The following is a 19,808-nucleotide window of genomic DNA, read 5'->3' as shown; positions in this document are numbered from 1 at the left end:
AATACAAGGACTATTATTACTATTTCATTTCGATACCTCTCAACATACGGAACTCTGTGGGAGCATTTACAACATATTTAAACCTCTCTTTCCCACTGAATTCCCATTTCCCACTGAATGAGAGTTAAAATCCTTAGCTTTGGCTGCAGCATGCCCTTTATTTCTAAAGCAAAAATAAGCATGCAAATCTTACCGTGCTACTACTAAAAACTGGTCGATCTGATGGTCTGTGAGGTGGCTGTCTGGATCCCATACTTTAACTTCAAGCTTTGCTTGTTCTCGTTCATCAGGCTCTCCTGAGAAAAAAGTAGGTTGTAAATTTATTTATTATTTGTGAGTGCTTAAAAAAACATTTAGAGGCCACCCTTCAGGGCCAACCTCTCACAAGGTAGCGTCCCTTATGAAAACATAATATATTTCACTATATTAAAAATCGCCATGAACCATCTGAAAAGATAGCACTAAAAGCAACTGAAGGTATTTACAACAGGAAACATTCAATAAAAAATAGCAATAGTGGTAAAGGCCAGCATGATATCACTCAAATATATATAAAAATGGTTCTGAAGTATAAAATGATGTAGTTTCAATGGAAGGCTTGGAATAACCCAACCAGCTTCAGTCTGTACCAGTCAAACTTTCCAAACTGTTTTCGAAGGCAGCTCTATGCTCCATGTGGTTTTTTTGTAGTAGCCCAGTCTGAGTGTCAAGATCCGTCCATTACAAAATAGGTATGTTGGCCTAGGCTGGTAAGGAGCTGATCTGAGAAACTCCTTCTGATATCAATTGTAATATTGTTCTTTCCATTTGTCTTGTATCATGTTTAAATTAAACATGTATTACCTCTAGATAGACAATGAATTAAATTACTGTCTAGAGCAGGCTCAGGAGCCATATGTGTGATGCACAGAGACCACGAAGAAGCACTATGAGGTGCAGTAGGAAATAATAATCTATATCCATATGAACATTATCTATTAAATACTAAAGAGGGCTACTAAGTTTTGTAAAATTATTTTCCTACTCCAACTACTTGACTTAGAGATGATAGAACCATTAAGTTCCACTCCAAAATTAGTTTGGTACGAGATTTTCCATCTGGACTCAGTCAAACTTTCAGAATGCCTACCATGGATGACTTCATCTTCTTCAGCACAGCCTTCCCCAACCAGTTGCCCTCTGTAATTGTATCAGAATATATTTCCAACCCCTCCAGCCAACATGTGCCAGATTTAATGGGAGAACTGCTTTAACTTAGGAGTATAGTCTCTCAAAGATGTAGCATGGATGTCTACCATGGCATGACTGTGCATGTCAATGAACTTAGCAATGTACTGTAACTCTTGTTTTTTTCTTCTTCTAAAACCTGCAGTAGATGCAATTGTGATGAAGCCCAGAGTCAGCAAGCAACATTGAATGGGATTATTATATTTACAAATGTGAGGACCTCATGCTAAAATAGAAAAACACTAGGCTATGTGACTGAAGCAGTTCCACCTTTTCTCTATGGTATCATTTTGAAACCATATTTTGAAACTTGTCTTGAGTTTATGTGCTTTCTTCCTCCACAACAAATGCTTAGATTCCCTCCCTTCCTTCCTCATTTGCGGTAATCACAGACTGGCATGAATCTGACTCAGACAAATCATAGAATTCCAAACCACAATTGAAAAAAATTTTAAACTGGGCTCCCAACTGTGATTTGGAAGAAAACTATGGTTTGTAGTGACCACAGTTTTCTGGATCCTGACACCATGACAAGTTGGATGTAGACCAAGAAATGACAGATACTGACAAGCCTGAGGCTGCTCCTAGTATCCAAACTATGGTGGTGACATTCAAAAAGGTCTATTGTATCACCTTGAAATCTCTTTAAAATTATCAACTGTATACAACAAGTGGCTATAAAACGGCATTCAATTGGTTTGTCTTTCAATATCAGCCAGAACAGTCCTTAAAAATATATTTAGAAGATAGATGCCAAGTGATTGCTTACAGATACTTACTTCACAATCACTAATCCACATACACAAATTGCTTTCAACAGATCCTTAATACTTTTGCCTGAATGCATTGTCATCTGCACTTGACATTATTTGAAGGAGCATCCTTCCATATACACCTGCTTGGACTTTAAGAGCTTCCACTGAGGTTGTTCTTCGGGAGCCCTCCTTGAAGGAGGTTAGAAGAGCGGCTATCACTCACTTTTTCCTTCACTCTGAGCCTCAGGATGGTGATAAAAGCTTACAGTCTCTAATGCTATAATTCGCATGGGATGTTACAATGCTAAGTTGTATAAGCATGCAGGTATTTTCACAATGTTCTGTGGACCGCCACTGTGTTATAGGAAGGATAGCATCAAATAAATGATATAAGTATCACTGTATTTTGTTTTGGATTTTTTGTTTTTGTTTTTTTTGTTTTAATGCTGGAAGTTTCTTAGGAAAGTAAAAAGCAATACGATCAATTTGTTCATAAAACTGCCATGTGCCGCTTCTTCTCTCTGAACATTAATTACATTGAATTCTGCAAGTTCACCTGATTTCTCCTCTCTTGAGGCACATCAACTGGGGCAACCCTTCAATCGCTGAGAGCCACCAGATGTTCCCTCACTGAACACCAGGGGGAGTTGGCGATCTGGCCCTCCTCCTCTGCTCCCTTGCAGCTGTTGAGAAATGAGCAGTTCCCCTTTTTCCCAACTCAGAAAGTCAACCTCAAGAGGCATGAAGGAATACAAGCCAGGTTTCAAGGATACAAACCACCTTCCTGAGCCTCTTTCAGCCTTCTTCCCTCCCTCTTCAGATTACCCTCTGTAGAGTGAAAATTACCACTGCTGGTCCTCCCAGTCGGCACTGGATAATTGGATACCTCCGAGATTGGGGCCTGCTGATCAGCAAGGGGGCAATCAATAGGACTGCCCTAATATAGTCTATTGCCATTTTCATCATCATCACCTATACTACCCATAACTGAAGCTCTCTGGGCATTTCACAACATTAAGACACCCATCTAAATTTCAACCAGGCCCAACCCTGCAAAGTTTCCAATATTAAGGAAGATTGGGCACTTCAGGCTACAGGCAAGTGCACTTCTCCACTGTTGTTCCAATGTTGCTTGGGTGGAACTGTCTGTCCTTGCCCAAGAGGGGGTCTATTTCAGCCTTCAAAGGGATAGCATAGAAATTTCATGATCAAATTGACAAGAATAATTGCAAAAAAAGCAGTTTATGTTAAGTGATTTTGCTTTTTTAATCTCAGAATAACCACATATAGAGACCTTCTCAAATAACTATTTGTTCGAATATGGGATGTGGGTGTTCACATCCTCTCTAGGTGGCAACCAAATGCTGCACCCTATAAACCTTCAGCCAAGCCAGTTTCCATGAGCAAGAGATGGAGAATTCTCCAGACTTGATTCATTAATCAGGATCAAGGCAGATGTGGTCTCCCAGTCTTAAATGATGCAGTAGATTGCCTTAACCCTCTGCCTCTGTTGTATTTCTAGTATCTGCCCTGGGAAAAAGCTAACACTTGGGCAAATGCAAATGTTTTTTACAAAGCAAATAACAGGCACGGGGGGCGGGGTCCAAGCTGCCATGGAGGATTCAACCCCCCACCATGCCAGTGTCTCCATCCAGATTGGAGACCCACAGCTGAATTTTCTAACATTCATTCAAGTAACTGCAGACTGAGATGCCAGCATTATCCATGCCACAGTGGAACCAAGTGACGACAATAAAATCTTTTGAACATCTAATATTTTCAGTACATGCAGATGATCAACAATGGCTAAAATAGCTTTCTGTATAAACTTAGAAGATAACATATCTAGGCGTTTTTGGAACATTCCAGCATGAACTTGCTGAACAGGGCTGGGGCACAAGAATTGGAGCTGCATTTGATTGCTTCCAGATGTGTTCAGCCAATTCATTTCCCTTTCCCTCCAGTTTCTCACTTGCACTGGAAGGAAAAATCAGGAAGCACTTCTTCCCCAGGCTGCATCATGTAAATATAAACATTTCACTATTTACTCATATCACCAGCATGCCCATCAGAAAACAGAATGCTTTGCACACAACCACTGGTGCTGCTGGAGTAAGCCTCGGAGACCCCTATTTATGCAAGCAGTTATTATTGTGTAACCAGTCATTATGCACCTCGCTTGGTTCCATCTGTGATTCCTGTGGACCAAGTCACATAATATCCATTTAGTCTGTTACAGAAAAAGAGACAAGTTTATTCTAGCATGAATCTTCATGTACTAGAATGCGCTTCATGCATGAACATAAGAACAGCCATGCTGGAACAGATCAATGGTCCCTCTAGATAAGCACTCTGCTCATATCGTGCCAAACCAGGTGTCCATGGGATCCTACAAGCACCCTCCTGCTCAAATTTCCCAGTACATTCACATATAACCCTCAGAACTAGTAGCTACTGATAACTCTTCTTCATACATTTGTCCAATCCCATTAAAAGCCATCCAAATAGCCATCTCATGAAAGTGAGTCCTATAGTTTAACCCTGTGCTCTGTGAAGCAGGTCTTCCTTTTCTCTCTCTCAAATCTCCCACCTATAGGCTTCATGGGATTACCCCAGGTTCTAGTATTATGGGAAGGGGAAAGAGAAGGGTCTCCATAACATCTCCATCATAACATCTTCATGTGTCTCCCATAACATGACATCTTCATAACATGTCTATTTCTTGGGACACCTGTAAGTTGCCCAGAGTCACTTGGCTAAGGGGCAGGGCAGAAATTTAATAAAAAAATAAACAACAAATAATGCTGCACACCTGTCCTTCACTCACCTTTTTCTAAGGCAATCTCCCTTCCTCTCAGGGGAGCTGCTCTAACTCTTTGATCATTTTAGATGCTTTTCCTGCCCACTTTCCAACTCCACAGTATCCTTTGTTAGGTGCAGGGACCAGGTTTTTTACAATATTCAAAATACAATTGCATCAAAGATTTATATAAGAGTGATAGGGCCTTGACGATTTTACTCTAATTGCGTTTGCTGATTACACCTAACCAGGCATTCTTCTTTTTCACAACAGGCATGCACTGTACCACCATTTTCATCAAGAACTCTTCTTGGACAGTGACTGCAAGTTTTCTTCCTGTCAGTTTATCCTTGAAGTTAGGGTTGTTTGCCCCACTTTGCACACGCTTACATCGAACCACATTTGCCATTTTGATGCCCATTTTCCCAGCTTGCAGAGAACCCTCTGGAGATCCGCACAAGCACAAACAGTTGGGTGTCATCAGCAAACTTGACTGCTTCACTGCTCACTCCTAATTCCAGATATTTTAGAATAAGTTGAAAGGCAATACAGTTCCCTATGTGACCCCACTATTTACATTCCCTGGGAGAAACTACCATTTATTCCCACTCTGCTTTTTATTCTTGAACCAGTTACTGATCTTTAAGAGGTTGTTCCCTCTTGTTACACGACTACCAAATTCGCTGAGACTCTTTGTTGAAGGACTTTGTTAAAAGCCATTTGGCAGTCCAAGTAGCCAATATCTACTGGATCACCCTTGCCTATGTGTTTATGGACATTCCTGAAGAACTCTAAAAGGTTAGTGAAACCAGACTTAATTTTGGACACTGATTCTTTTTCAGCAGGGTTTATCCTTCGATATGCTTACAAATTTATCTTTTATCTTGTTTTTAACCAATTTACCTGGAACAGACATTAAGCTAACTGTCCTGTAATTTCACAGATCCTCCTGGATCTCTTTTTAAAAAGAGATACTACTTTGGACATTCTCCAGTCCTCTGTTACATATTTTTGTATGAAGATCAGCAATTTCCTATCTGAGTTCATTAAGATATGGGCTTGGTGATTTAATAACTCTCACTTTGTCAATAAAGTTGAGAACTTCAGTCTTTTTACCACTGTCTATCTGAGTTCTTCAGATTCCCTTCCTGAATACTTAAGTTCAGAAAATAATGACTGGACTTGAAAGAGGGAAAGGGGGCGGGGGGGAGACTGACAAAATGAATCGTAAGCAGTGAAATTAGAGGGAAGTGAAATGCAAAAGGTACAGACTAACATACAGAAAGTACGTTAAAGCATAAATGTATGCAAAGTAGTCACAGGGATAATGCAGTATTGTTGATAAGCGATATATCCTGGTGTTGAAAAGCTAAGTCAAATACCATCACGTCTTGCCTCCACTGATGAAAACTAAATGCACGTGAAAAGCATTGGGTTAAATACAGTACTGTGGAAGTTTACTGAAGCAACTGGGCTTTCTCCCTCTCTCCCCTCCACTGTACTCCCCTCTCCCCTCCACTGCCCAAAGTATTTACCAGACTTTCTGAGCAAATTTGAGGATGAAAGAATTGCCTCCATGGTTCTACGGAAGCAGTTTCAGCTCCATTCTCATTATCCATTTACATGTTGTTGTTACATTGCATTCATAATCTGCCTTTTTTCCCTCTTTGCAAAACCAAGGCGACAGCCCTGGTTTCAATACTTTGTCCATCTGCCATAGAAACTGTATTCAGTTATACATAATAACCCAAACATGAGAAACTGCAACAAAGAGATAGATTTACACTTAGAACTGGCATACCAAAACACAAATATGACACGCTTACCTTCTGAAAGCATATCTGGCACATCTGCTTGATACCTGGGTCCCACTCTGATTTCCCCTTTGTCTGCTAGAAGAGTTTTCAGTGAGGGATCATATACCAGTGAATAGAAGAAAGTATCCTAAAAGAAGTGGGGGAGGGCAAGAAACATGTATCTCCTGAAGTACCATTTTTTTCTTGATAAATAAAACACTCAGGCATATATCCTTGCATTTTAACACACATACCCAAGAAAATTACCATGTACTGCCCAAAAGTACTTTTATCCCCTAATTTCCAGCATCTCCAAGTAGAAAGACTTGTCTGAAGCTCTAGAGATCTACTTCCTCTCAGATAATTTTTTTTAAAAATTCTGTGTTATCAATGTCCTGATTAATAGTGTTCCAATCATTCCTCCATCTATGGTTTGGTTAGTGTTACATGTGAACCATTACTCAAGGCTTTTCTCCTTCCCAACAAGCCTAGGAAATGTACTGTCATAAATGTTGCCCAGGAGTAACTCCCACTGAACTCCATGGGGCTCATTTCCAAATAGATACAAACAGGAATCTTCTGACGAAGCCTGTGAATCCTCAACACTTAAACATTTTTTATCAATACATCTTTTAGTAATAAACTTTTTTTCTAGCAAAACCAATTGCTTTTCAGCAGGTTTAGTAAACATTCTCTCTGCTATAATAGGGGGATGATTGCTTTAATGCAATACTAAGGCTTTACTCTTCCAGTATTTCTTTCAACCCAAAGGAGGTTTAAATATAGAAGGGGAGTAATTCTTGCAGTTAATTTAAGCAATTCAATTTAAACTTAAACAATTTAATAGTCCAGAATTCCAATATAGCAAAATTTAGCTCTGTATCACTGCTACCTTGTGAAAGAAGAATAATGCAGAAATATCTGTCTAAGGCAGTAAGAATGAGAGGGTCTGTTTTCATTTGCAAATGTTTGGCTGAAAGCCAAATGAATGGTTTCAGTATCAAAGCTTTTGGATATTGAACTTCCAAACCAAAAGGCCATTTAAAATACATGCATGTGCACACACATGCAATTTTCAATTTCATCTACTAAGACTACTCCATTTAGCCAAAGTACTGGTTGCTTTTTATTAAAAATCTGCTGTAAAAACTTATTGCTCAAGGAATTATAAGTAAAATAATAACAGATGAATTTGTCTTATTTTTTAAAAATGACATTACCTCTTTAGCAAGATAGGACAACACAGATTCAGTCTCATTCAGAAGAGCAACACTGCATTTCCCCCTATGTTGGCATAAAAAAAGAATAAAACATTTATGACAAGCAATTCCTTTTTGCAATGAGCACAGGGCAGCAGATCAAGTTCACAATTTGGAAATTCGGAATAATGAATAACATTTTTAAACACGAGAATGTTAAAAATCAGTTGCCTTTGACAAGTGCACAAGCGGGACCTGAGTACAACAGGGTCCTCCTGCTGCTTCCAGCAATTTGTACTGCAGGACATTCTGTTTCTGAATACAGCAGAAAATATACAGCACTGTGAGTAACCGCAAGGAATGCACCCATGGCAAGTGTGCCAATGCACCAAATGGCAAACGAGTATGTGAGCAATGACACGTGCAGTTTCCTAGTATCACCCAGCAAAGATTTTCCAAGGGGTTCATGGCCTGCTACAGTCTGGGGCAAGGCAAGAAACAGTGGAACCCTAAGCAGCAAGCAGTGATAAGTCTGTGCTGAGTTTTGAAAACACATGTTGCTTAGCTCTATCATGATTTGGCCACCACAGTTAATGCAGTTCCACTAGCAGAGCTGCCCAGAGCACCATCTGGTCTAGCTGTATAGGATGTGCTTTGGTCGTCAAGACTTGAGGATGTGGGACAAGTAGCCTAGCTGAGCCTGGTCAACCATCTGCTTGGTTGACCTTGTCCAGAATGCAACCATGTTGACTTCCTTGGACTGCTCTACCTTTGATACCATTGATATTCTTCTGGATGATTCATCCATATTGGGAGGTGGAGGCACTGGACTGCAGGGGTTCTGCTCCTAGTTCAATGGCCAATCCCAAAAAATAGTGCTGGGGAATTATTGCTCTTTGCCTTGGAGGCTCTAATCTACCCCCAACTGTTTGATTATCTACATGTAACTGATTGGGGGAGCTTATCCAGATAAGTGAGCTAAGGTGTCATTTATATGAGGATGACCCAGTATGTGGTATCACTGATACGTAGATGGTTTCCCCTTCTCATCAAATCCAGGTAAGGCAGTAGGTCTTCTGAATCAATACCTGGGCAGGGTAAATGGCTGGCCATTCCACTTCCCTGGGTATTTTAGTCTTTCAGCTTCAGTTTTTGATCTGTCATTATGTTTTAATTTTTGCATTACTGCTAGTAGGGTCTGCCTTGGTTTCCCATTCTATTTTTAAACTCTTGTTGTATATTTTATACTTTATTATAATAGCTATAAATTACACAGAGAGCTTCAGGTATTATGCAGTACAGAAACATAATAAATTAACAAATTAACTTGTGAACAAGGAAGGAAAATATCTAAACCAAAGGTCCGTAAACAAAAAAAGTACTATATTATCTTATACAGAGTCAGTACAGAGGAGGTTACAGTCAGCACTCAGACTTGGGCTGATCCAGGTTCTAGTCCCTACTTAGCCATTGAAGTTCACTGGTTGCCTTTAGGCCTCATTTATTCCCAGGCTAACCTACCTCACAGGGCTGTTGTGAGGAGAAAATGGAGAGGAATGGGTAGGACTAGATTGTCTTGGATTTTTTTCTTGGAAAGGGGGCAGGCTGTAAGGCTCATAAATAATGCTTGGGACACTTTGATAGCAGGGAAGTTTAATTAAGAATCCACTGAAATCCCCAGGAATCTTCAAGCAGCCCGTAGATTTTTTTAAAAGTTTGAGAAGTGCCAAGCTAAATATAGTAATTACTTTAGTATAATACTCAGTCAGGGAGTTAAAATCCTAAGAAAAAGGAAAGGACAAAGACATTACAAAATAGCTCCAACTTTACTCAGGGAAAACCTTTCTTAAAAGCATGCTTAACTGCTAAGAAGCTTATTCAGAGTAAGCTTATCCTAACTCTATTCTAATGACAGGCAATCAAATACCAATGCAACCCTGTAGGGATGTTAGCTGCCTTTCAGTGCCATATATAGTTTCAAATGGCTTAAAAGATTATAGGAAAAATCGGGGTTTTGGGGGGGCTTGGAAAGCACCAGTCAAAAAGGGTGAGGATAACAATTTTCACCCAATTCACCACAAAGAGAAGCAACAAAATCAGGACACTTATTCCCCTACTCTGGGTGCTATGCCATTTCTTAAGTCCTGGAGCAAAGACAGGCTACACCTGCTTCTGAAGAGAAACCTAGTCGTGAGAGAGCATTGTTTATTTATCTATCCAAACATTAAGAAGAACATTTGAGGTCCCCTCCAGGAGCCCTTCCCAAATAAGGCAAGGTGGGTGGGCACACAAAACCAGGCCTTTTCAGTGGTGGCACCTATTTGTGCAATACTCTCCCAAGGGAGCCTCATGTAGTCCCTACCATCATAGCCTTTTTGGCATCAAGTGAAGAACTTTTATTTTCTCAGGCATTTTAAGAACAGAGGGTTTGGGGAGGATTGCTGAAAGGGTTTTATTCTTTGCTGCTGGTTTTATCTTGGTTTTATTCTCCTCTGCTTTTTCATTTTATGCTTTTATTGTAATAAACACTGCCCGGCCACTCAATGGTTATTCAATGGAGAATGGTTACTAGGCTTTCAAAATACAAGAAATACAAAAAATCAGAACAATTATCCCAGCATGAGGTAGAATTGCTTGTTGGGCTAGCTGGTTTTAGAGCTTTTGGTCTACTACACGATAACGGAAGCAAAAGGTGTATGTGTGATAAAGCCCTGTAGTTGGGACAGGACTGTGGGGAATGTGCATGCAAGAAACCCCTAGACCAGGGGTCCTCAAACCTTTTGACCAGGGGGCCAGTTGAAAGGAGCTGGTGCTGGGCCCGGGCTCGGGCTCGGGCCCGGGCCGGAAAGGTGGTGCCGGTGGTGTGCGCGGGCTGGCGAGGGGGCGGTGCATGCAGGCGCTCAGGCTGAAGTGGGCCGGGGTGCAGGGCGAGGGGAGGCGTGGGCGGGCGGGCGGGCACCGTGAGGCGAGCGTATGAGGCAGTGGCTTGCTCGCTTGGAGATCGCCTTCTCCGAGTGAGCAAACCACTGCCTCCTGTGCGTGGGGTGAGGTGAGTGGTGGCGGATGTGTGCAGAGCGAGTCCAAATGGGCATGGTGTGCCAAATCCGGCCCCCGGGCAGTACTCTGAGGACCCATGCCCTAGACAAAAATATCCACACTAGCACAGTGCTCAGCCCCAAGAATCATACACCAGGGCAAAAGGAGGAGCAGAGCTGGCTACCCTGTCACCCATTTATATGAGTGGAGGAGAAGCAGCCAAAAGAATAAGATACGTATGCCAGAAGGATAAGCTAAAGGCAGCCTAGCTGGCTCTTTGTGTGGTCCCGGCTGATCAAGACATCCATACTCTGCCTTCCCTGCTGCCCCTGTTGGCCAGTTCCAAGTTTTCTGCCAGAGACCTTTGTGGTGCAAACCAATGTATGAAAGAAACCAAAGCACAGCAGGGATGCAGTCACCAAATTCAAGTAGGACACCATCTGTGTGTGAGTTTCTGCGGAACAATTTTTTTCCTGTACGTAAAAGACATATTTCGGATGTCTTTTCTCATACAATATGCTCTTCCACACTCATTTTCCTTCAGGACACACATTTCTAAATTTATTTTTCATGAAACATGTATTTTACCACGAACTTTGCTACTTTTTGGAGCGGAGAATTACACTGCAAAATTCAGAGATGTGAAATCCGAGTGAGAAATAAACTCCAATGCATACATTAATCTAGGATATGCAGATCATATCAGTTCACATCAGAACGGAACAGATTCTCCAAGCATCCCATTAATGCTACCTTTCTGGAATTGGAAGCCCAAATGTGAGAAAGACACTAAGTGCAAAAACAACAGCTTGGGAATGTAACAGTCTTTGAAAAAGATGACGCAAAGAACTAATCTTAAAGAAATGTATTTCTAAAACATCCCAACACTGTATTTTCATGATCATGCTCTCTGCATTTTTATAACTCAAAGTTAAGCAATCCTCTACAAGTTCTCTGGCTTCCTGCTGACCAGATGCTGTTGTCTGGCAGATCACATTTAAAATTTCCCTGTAATCATTCATGGGTGCCATTCCACCATCTTCAATGCTCAACTGCTCCAAAATTCTTTCAGCATCTTTTGATTCAAAATATTATTGCACTGAAATTTCACTAAGAGTGTCATTTCTAAGTGGATTTCATTCATCAAGAGCAGAAGGCATGTATGGCAACTACAGTTCATATCAAATAATTATGTTTACTGCTATGTTGAAAATCTGTTTATAACATAAATCCAGAGTTGTAACTTGATTAGATGCCAATAAGGAATTTCATAAGGTAAAAGTCCAAAACTTGCTGTGCTTTATTGCACAGCAGTTATATAGCGAACATTTTCAAATATTGTTTACTTGCCTTAGAATCTAAATAATGCAATCAGATAGACAACAAAAACCTAATCCTTATCATTCAAGAGCAGGTCAGTTCCAGTCTACCTTGTTTTATTTAAAACTTTTCTTGTGATGCGTCATCATATCACCTCTGACCTATTATTATTATTATTATTATTATTATTATTATTATTATTATTATTATTATAACATTTCTATGCCGCCCCTTGCCGAAACCTCGGGGCGGCTTACAACATGATAAAATACATTGAAATACAATAGTACATAATAAATTACCATTAAATATAAAAATACAAAAAATACATTGATTTACAAATACAAAATTAAAATTATCAGTATAAAATAAAAATATAGGAGGAGAAAGAGAAGGAAGAAGAAGTTGCCCAGGCCAGATCATATGTTTTAACAATTGAAATGATGTTTAAATAAAAAGGTCTTTACCTGGCGCCGAAAAACCAGTAACGACGGTGCCAGGCGGACCTCTTTGGGGAGTGAATTCCATAGGTTGGGCGCCACCGCAGAGAAAGCCCTCCTCCGGGTACTTACTCTCCTAATTTCTTTCATGGAGGCTTCCCGGAGAAGGGACTCTCCCGCAGATCTCAAAGGGCGGTCGGGCATATATGGACGTAAGCCTATGGCAACTTATGCATGAAATCCCACAAACACATTTTGGAATTGCCCTCAGAGTGATACAGTAAGTCTTTTAAGCAAAGTTATAGCCTGGGACACATTGTCCAAGCCACCTGCGAGTCAATCCACAACCTCTACACAACACACTGTAAGGAGTGCAGCTTCTCCACAGCAGGGGTTATTTGGAGCGTTTGCTGTGCAGCAACAGAGAATGCTTTGGGGGGTTCTTTCTTTAGACCTGAAACTAAGTGACACAGCCTTCAGAGTTGGTCATCTTGTGCCTGCTCCATCTAAGTGAAGCCAAGGTCACCTGTGCAAGTCACTCCTGCAGCCTGACTCTTGTCGTTTTCAGGTTACTGTTTGAGAGACTAATGGCAGAAAGTGAAGAGGAACTGAAGATGCAGGTGAAAAAGGAGAGCACAAAGGATGGCTTGAAACGCAACATTAAGAAAACTAAGATCATGGGATCTGGTTCTATCACTTCCTGGCAAATAGATGGGGAAGAAATAGAGGTAGTGACTGCAGCAAAGAAATTAAAAGACACTTGCTCCTTGGGAGAAAAGCTATGGCAAATCTAGACAGCTTACTAAAACGCATGCTGACAAAAGTGCGTATAGTCAAGGCTATGGTTTTCCCAGTTGCAATGTATGGCTGTGAAAGTTGGTCCATAAGGAAGGCTGAGTGCCGAAGAATTGAGGTCTTTGAATTGTGGTGGTGGAGGAGACTCCTGAGAGTCCCTTGGACTGCAAAGAAATCAAACCAGTCAATATTAAAGGAAAGCAACCCTGACTGCTCTTTAGAAGGCCAGATCCTGAAGATGAAACTCAAATACTTTGGCCATCTAATGAGAAGGAAGGACTCCCTGGAGAAGAGCCTAATGCTGGGAACAACTGATGACAAGAGGAGTGGACAGCAGAAGGTGAGGCAGCTAGATGGAGTCACTGGGGCAGTGGGTGTGAGCTTGGGTGGACTCCAAGGGACGGTGGAGGACAGGAGAGCCTGGAGGAATGTTGTCCATGGGGTCGTGATGGCACGATTTTGTGACTAAACAACAAGAGTGTGGGTCTGAGACTCAGGAGATCCAGGTCCTAGTCCCCACTCAGCCATGGAATTGACTGGATAACTTTGGGCCAGTCACACACTCTATCAACCTACCTCACAAGGTTGTTGTGTGGATAAGAGTGAAAAGAGGGGGAGAATTATGTAAACTGCCTTGAGTTCCTTAGAAGGAAAAAGGTGGGATTTAAATACGATAAATAAAAACAAACAACAATACCACCCCCAGGCATGGCCCCTGCCATGGTGCACTCCTATTGTGCTCTGAAGCTGGGTTCTGCCCACAACAGAATGGAGAGGTGCTGTCATATGAGGAGCAGGAGTACTGCATTACATTTATAACCTGCTTTTCTTCCTCTTGCAATAATTAAATCAACAACAACAACCAGTTATACCACATCTTTTTCCTCTTGCAAGGAAGCCAAGGCGGTTTACATAGTCTTCTGCTTTTCCATTTTATCCTCACGACAGCAACCCTCTGAGGTAGGCTAGGTATATATTTTAATTGTTATTGTTTTAATGTATTTTGTATTTGATGTTGTAAGCCGCCCCGAGGCCTTGGCAAGGGGCGGCATAGAAATGTTTTAATAAATAAATAAAAATAAAAATAGGCTGAGAGTCTGGGACTGGCCTCAAGTCACCCAGTGAGCTTTATGGCGAAGTGGAAACTAGAACCAAGATCTCCCAAGTCCCAGTCCAGTTCTGTACAGAGTACTTGCTGCCCATGGCTTCAAAGTGCACCAGTTACAAAGCTATTTACTGGTTAAGGAAGTCTGCCCCTTGCCCACTGGCCATGGCTGGCTTCAGGTGCACAGACATGTATAACTTAATAATTAATATTGACTGATGCATTTTACAAATCAAATGTCCATAAGCTGGGGTCCACTCAGAATGCATACCAAATTTCAGGAATCTAGGTTTCATGGAATTATAGAGCTGGCAATACTCTATTTTAGAGTCTTGTTAAACTTTTTTGCAAATTTGATGAGCTTACATGCAATGAATTAATCATGACTGGGAAGATATAAATTGCTGTTATGTGCTTGTGATGTATTGTGAATATAGTTGTCTGTATCAAGAACACTGAAACACTGGACAACTTTCTGCCATTCAAATTAGGTGGAAGGCAAAAAAAATGATGGTCATGAGAAATAAATAGAAAAGTATGTGCTACTCAAAAGACTGTCAAATTAATATTTTCCATTTATTTGTTTATTTAACCATTTTTTCCAAGGCAGCTCTATTGTAGAAACTATTGTATCATAAAACAAAACAAAAAAATACTTGAAGAAAATGCATTTCAAAAATATGGCACCACCATTTAAAGAGCTTTGCTGCCAATATCCACCAGTAAACTACAGATGGGCCAAAATGCAAAGCCTCTCAGAATGATCTTATAACTTAGGAAGGTTTTCATGGATGAAGGTTAGGCTTCAAATAACCTAGTCCTAGACCATTTAGAGCTTTAGAGATTATTAAATTAATCACTATTATAATAACTGGAAACATTAAGTATTAATGAACTTTGATCTTTTGATTAAATTTGATAAAAAGTCATTGCTTCTGGGAAACAACTACTATTGAATTAGTGTTGCCTAGAATGATACATGGCTTGGTAGTTACAATGCCAGATAAGAATAAAATTTGGCCATATGGTTGCCTGGTGTTCTTTTTCGAGAATATATTTGCGGGTTAGAAATTCTGAGTTTGAAAGTGAGTAACACTATTAGGAGATTTTTGTTCCTTAATATAGTTTATTCTGTATTTCCTTTGTATTGCTAAAGCTTTTTAATAGTCAGGTTTAATAAAAGTCATTCCATCACAATATATAAACTTATTTAAATCCTCTCTCAGATAAGCTAGGAACCAACTAGAGACCGCTTTTTCAGTAGCAGCCATAATTGGAAATATCTCCCAACAGAAGTACATTATGAGACAATCTTTGTTACTTTTTAAAAGGTCCTTTAAAATCCACTAATTTTAAACTCCAAAACTATTGTGACTGAAATTCTGAACAGCTTTAAACTGCTACTGTTTTTCAGGTTTTGTAATTAGACTAGAATTGTTTTGTCTTTTGTAAGCTGCCATGGCAGGGCACTGTCCTGAGAGGCAGCATAAAGCAATTCAATGAATTAATATATAATACTGATGAGGCATAACTTAGCATCTGATCTTCTACTGTCACGTTGACCCACTGAGACATTCCACCTCTCTAATAGAGAAGTTTGATAGGAAGTCCTTTGTTTCAAAAGATTCAATTATAATGTGGGAATAAATTTCTCCGGAGGATAAATAGATGTTGTTAATCTTTGAAGATTTTTTTGCCAAAAAAGTGAGCTGATGATCTGTGCAATTATGACATTTTCTGACTGTTAAGTTTCATCCATCAATATGTGTGCTTTCCAAACTGCACAATTTGGAGCATTAAGATAAACTATTCCACACCTTAATAGGCCAATGACTTTGTATATAAATGTCTAAATGAAAGCCAAACTACCTCTCCAGTGTGCCCACATATATTAGTCTTGATAGCTGCCAGCTTCCTGCCCCGTTTGATTTTCATTTAATTTCTTAAGAACTTTTTAAATTAAAACATTTTAACTAGGATGCTGGTAAGCTACAAAGTGGAGGGCTGCCCTGTGGTGTCATCGCTGGATCCAAAACCGATTTCGTGATTTGGAACTGAAGGCATCACTGGTGCCATGTAATTAGGTTCCTTGCCAACTTACTTTTCCTTTAGTCTTACCTGTTTGCTTTCTGAAATAATGAGCATCTTTTTACTAGCCTTGCTGTTTTTTGAGGGCACCATGCCACTCCCAAAATTCCAGACATGCCAACCAGTCCAAAAAGGTTGCAGAGCTTTGAATCCTTGGAGATAAAGTAGCAGGAATGAACTCTGAAGCTGTTTTCAGTTGTCATCTTGGGACAGAAGATTAAGACTTTATGCAACAAAACTATGTTGGGATATACCCGACTGTGGCACATCTAAAATGCAGGGAAATGCCATGTTCTAACCAACAGTAGTAGTGCAACAAAGACAAATTCAAGTAGATACAGACAGATATGTGACTTGTCAGTAATAAAATTCTGTCAGGAACTGTCTAAATATATCAATTGTCCTGCTTTTTTGAATAATGTCCATTTATATTTTTGGCTTCAGAGCATGATCTAAAGATACGTGTTGCAGCAACCTTGCTGATGGAGGTGTATAAAATTATGCATGGTGTAGAAATGCAGATAAGCAATCATTTTTATCTGTCTCTCATAAATACTAGAAGAATCTAGGTCATCCCATGATGAGAAATGGTGAGAGAAATTCAAGGCAAACAGGTGGAAACATTTCTTCACACCAGTCATACATACACTACAAATGGCCACTGGAAGATGGCATGACAGCAAGCAAACCGGATAGCTTAGAAGGGCTATTCAATAAATGCATGAAGACTAAGCCTATCCACAGCTACTGGTCACGATGGCTATACGCTGTCTCATAATCAAAGGCAATATACTTCTCGGTGCTTGTTGCTGAGAACACGAATGGGCTACCGTATTGCACTCATATGGACTTTTCCACAGGCATCTGATTAGCCACTGGGCAAACAAATTCAGGACAAGAAAGGCCTTTGGTCGGACACAGAATGGTACTTCTTACATAATTAAGTTCCTTTGTCAGGCAAGTTGGGGCCTGGTCAGTGTTTGGATACAGAGCTATTAGGGAACCTCATATATGCTGTTTTGAGTTCTATGTGGGAAAGGCTAGATATAAATAAACAAACAAATAAATAAATAAAAGGGTGTTTTTTTGACAAACCGGGGATTAAGCAGAGAATACAAATTATTGTATGTTCGTGATTTTATTTTCATTCTTCAACATATTGGATTATACCATTAGAAGGCAAGGTCTTGTGATGGGAATCACCAGATTATTGAATACAATACATTGCCAGCATGGGAAAAAGAAATTATTTAGTAAGTAAAAATTGTTTGGAAAGAAATTCAGACATCTCTTATGTTTGGATTTATAGGTATGCTTTCTCCATGGACAAAGTGATTTATTATGAGATAACAAAATAGTTTGGTTTCATTCCTTTTTTAAAATTATAGTAAATAACAGAGGGAAACCAGCATCATTTTACAGCATTTTACTGATTTTGATTCTTTGAAGTAGACTGGAAATTTCTTATCTAACAATTTAAACATGTCAAGACTCCTTCCCTGGAGATACATTATGCTTGTTTTCGAATACTTCTAAGACTTCACTTCTTCCTAAGCCACATTTATTTCTTTTTCCTGCCTTCTATAGTAGAAAAATAGATCCTGTGCTGTTTATTGTTTTGCACTAAATGGTATTATACTCTTTAAATATTTGTACTATGTTTTATATTTAACTGACATTTTAGTTTTAATTTAATTTAATCTATCCAGAAAACATTAGCTATTGGAAGGATTACTAAAAGTACTAAATAAATATAGTAGATAATCCACAGTACATGCAACATTACAAACAATTCCTAGTGGTCCGTGTTGTGGCAGGTACCTGGTCAAAGAGCAATCACACCAAGGACAGCATCCAAATGGCATTTGCAGCTATGTTATAATGAGTCAGATGACTGGTTCATGGCCCCAAGCTTTCTACCATCAATGGCAGTCAGTGGTACAGGAAGGGCATGGCCCTGAGGCCAATAACTAGGGTATCTCATCTCAGCCCAACTGAGTCCATCCTCCCATAATGCTCATCTTCAGAACTTCTGGTAAAGAGGACAACAGAAGAAACTCCATTTTATTGCTATAGTCAGGATATTGGTATGATTAAATGAGGGCGAAACTATAGAAAGTATTACTTTTAAACCATAGTTGGCAGTGTTGTTGTTGCAACATATGAGGAAAACTGTTAAAAAGCTGCTGTAAAGCATAAAATGGTGGCTGGGGGAAAGGCAAGGTAAAATGTTAGTTGTGTTTCCTAACTGAAGTAATAGGCAGTGTCATCAAAACATCGGCAGCAGAGGCTCTCCTCCAGGAGCCCTCCGTGAGAGACATTAGGAAGCAAAGTACCCGGAGGAAGGCTTTCTCTGCGGTGGCGTCCCATCTGTGGAATACGCTCCCCAGAGAGGTTCGCTTGGTGCCGTCGTTATTTGTTTTTCGGCGCCAGGCTAAGACCTTTTTATTCAAACAATATTTTAACAATGTTTAATATTTATAGGTTTTAATTGTGCATCCAGGGTGTTTCCGGGTTTTAATTGCATTGTATTATATTTATTTATTTCTGTGAGCCATCCCGAGGCTATATAGCAAGGCATACAAAAACTATAGATGGATGGATGGATGGATGGATGGATGGATGGATAGGGTGCTCCATGAGGCCATTAATTCCAGGGTCAAAAGTCTTCTAGCAGTGCGACCGCTAGCATCAACGATTTCTTAGCCTCAGTATCCAATGCTTTTAACTGGAGATGTGTGAACCTTCTGCATCACTGTGTCTTCCCTTATTCCCTGCCTGGGTTCAGACAGGGCAATAACCTACACTCAAGGGTTTGTAAAATTCCCTGCTCTCTGAACTAAGTCACTGTCCATGGACTAGTTCACAGCCCACCATGTGGTTTATCTAAGCCACAATGGGTTGTGGGTTGTGCTGGTGACAATTTTGAATACACAAGTCACGATGACAGCTTGAATATGCAAGACTGGTGACTCATGGTGCCATGGCTCTTGGTATCATAAAAAAGCCACAACAAGGCATGGCAAGTGTGCAAATCTGGGGTCTGTATTGTAGCCTTTACAGTTTAAGAAACACACTGGCCTGGCAGCCACCATCCAGGACCGGCAAATAGCTCTTTTGCCCTTTTCTGCCTTAAGGACTACTTTCCATTAAAGGCAGAAAGAAGGACAAGACCTCACATGGCAGAAGAGTGACAATCTCAGCGACTCATACCCCAGGACTCTCCAGATCGAAGGGAAATGCTGGC

The 19,808-nt window shown here is 40.2% G+C and overlaps 1 protein-coding gene across 1 annotated transcript in view; it reads right to left on the bottom strand.

Moving 5' to 3' along the window:
• Positions 1-19,808, bottom strand: part of MTA3 (metastasis associated 1 family member 3) — a 146,360-nt gene that overhangs the window by 84,353 nt on the left and 42,199 nt on the right. The window contains exons 5-7 of the mRNA XM_044429189.1: positions 7,799-7,862; positions 6,609-6,726; positions 194-296 (exon numbers count right to left, since the gene is read on the bottom strand). Coding sequence (XP_044285124.1) covers positions 194-296; positions 6,609-6,726; positions 7,799-7,862 — 285 coding nt within the window. The remainder of the gene's footprint in view (positions 1-193; positions 297-6,608; positions 6,727-7,798; positions 7,863-19,808) is intronic.

This window comes from Varanus komodoensis, unplaced genomic scaffold, assembly GCF_004798865.1.
Source record: "Varanus komodoensis strain SLA01 unplaced genomic scaffold, ASM479886v1 scaffold2, whole genome shotgun sequence".
Lineage (NCBI taxonomy): Eukaryota > Metazoa > Chordata > Lepidosauria > Squamata > Varanidae > Varanus > Varanus komodoensis.
The sequence above is the reverse complement of the archived record's forward strand: the minus strand, read 5'-3'. Positions and strand labels throughout refer to the sequence as shown.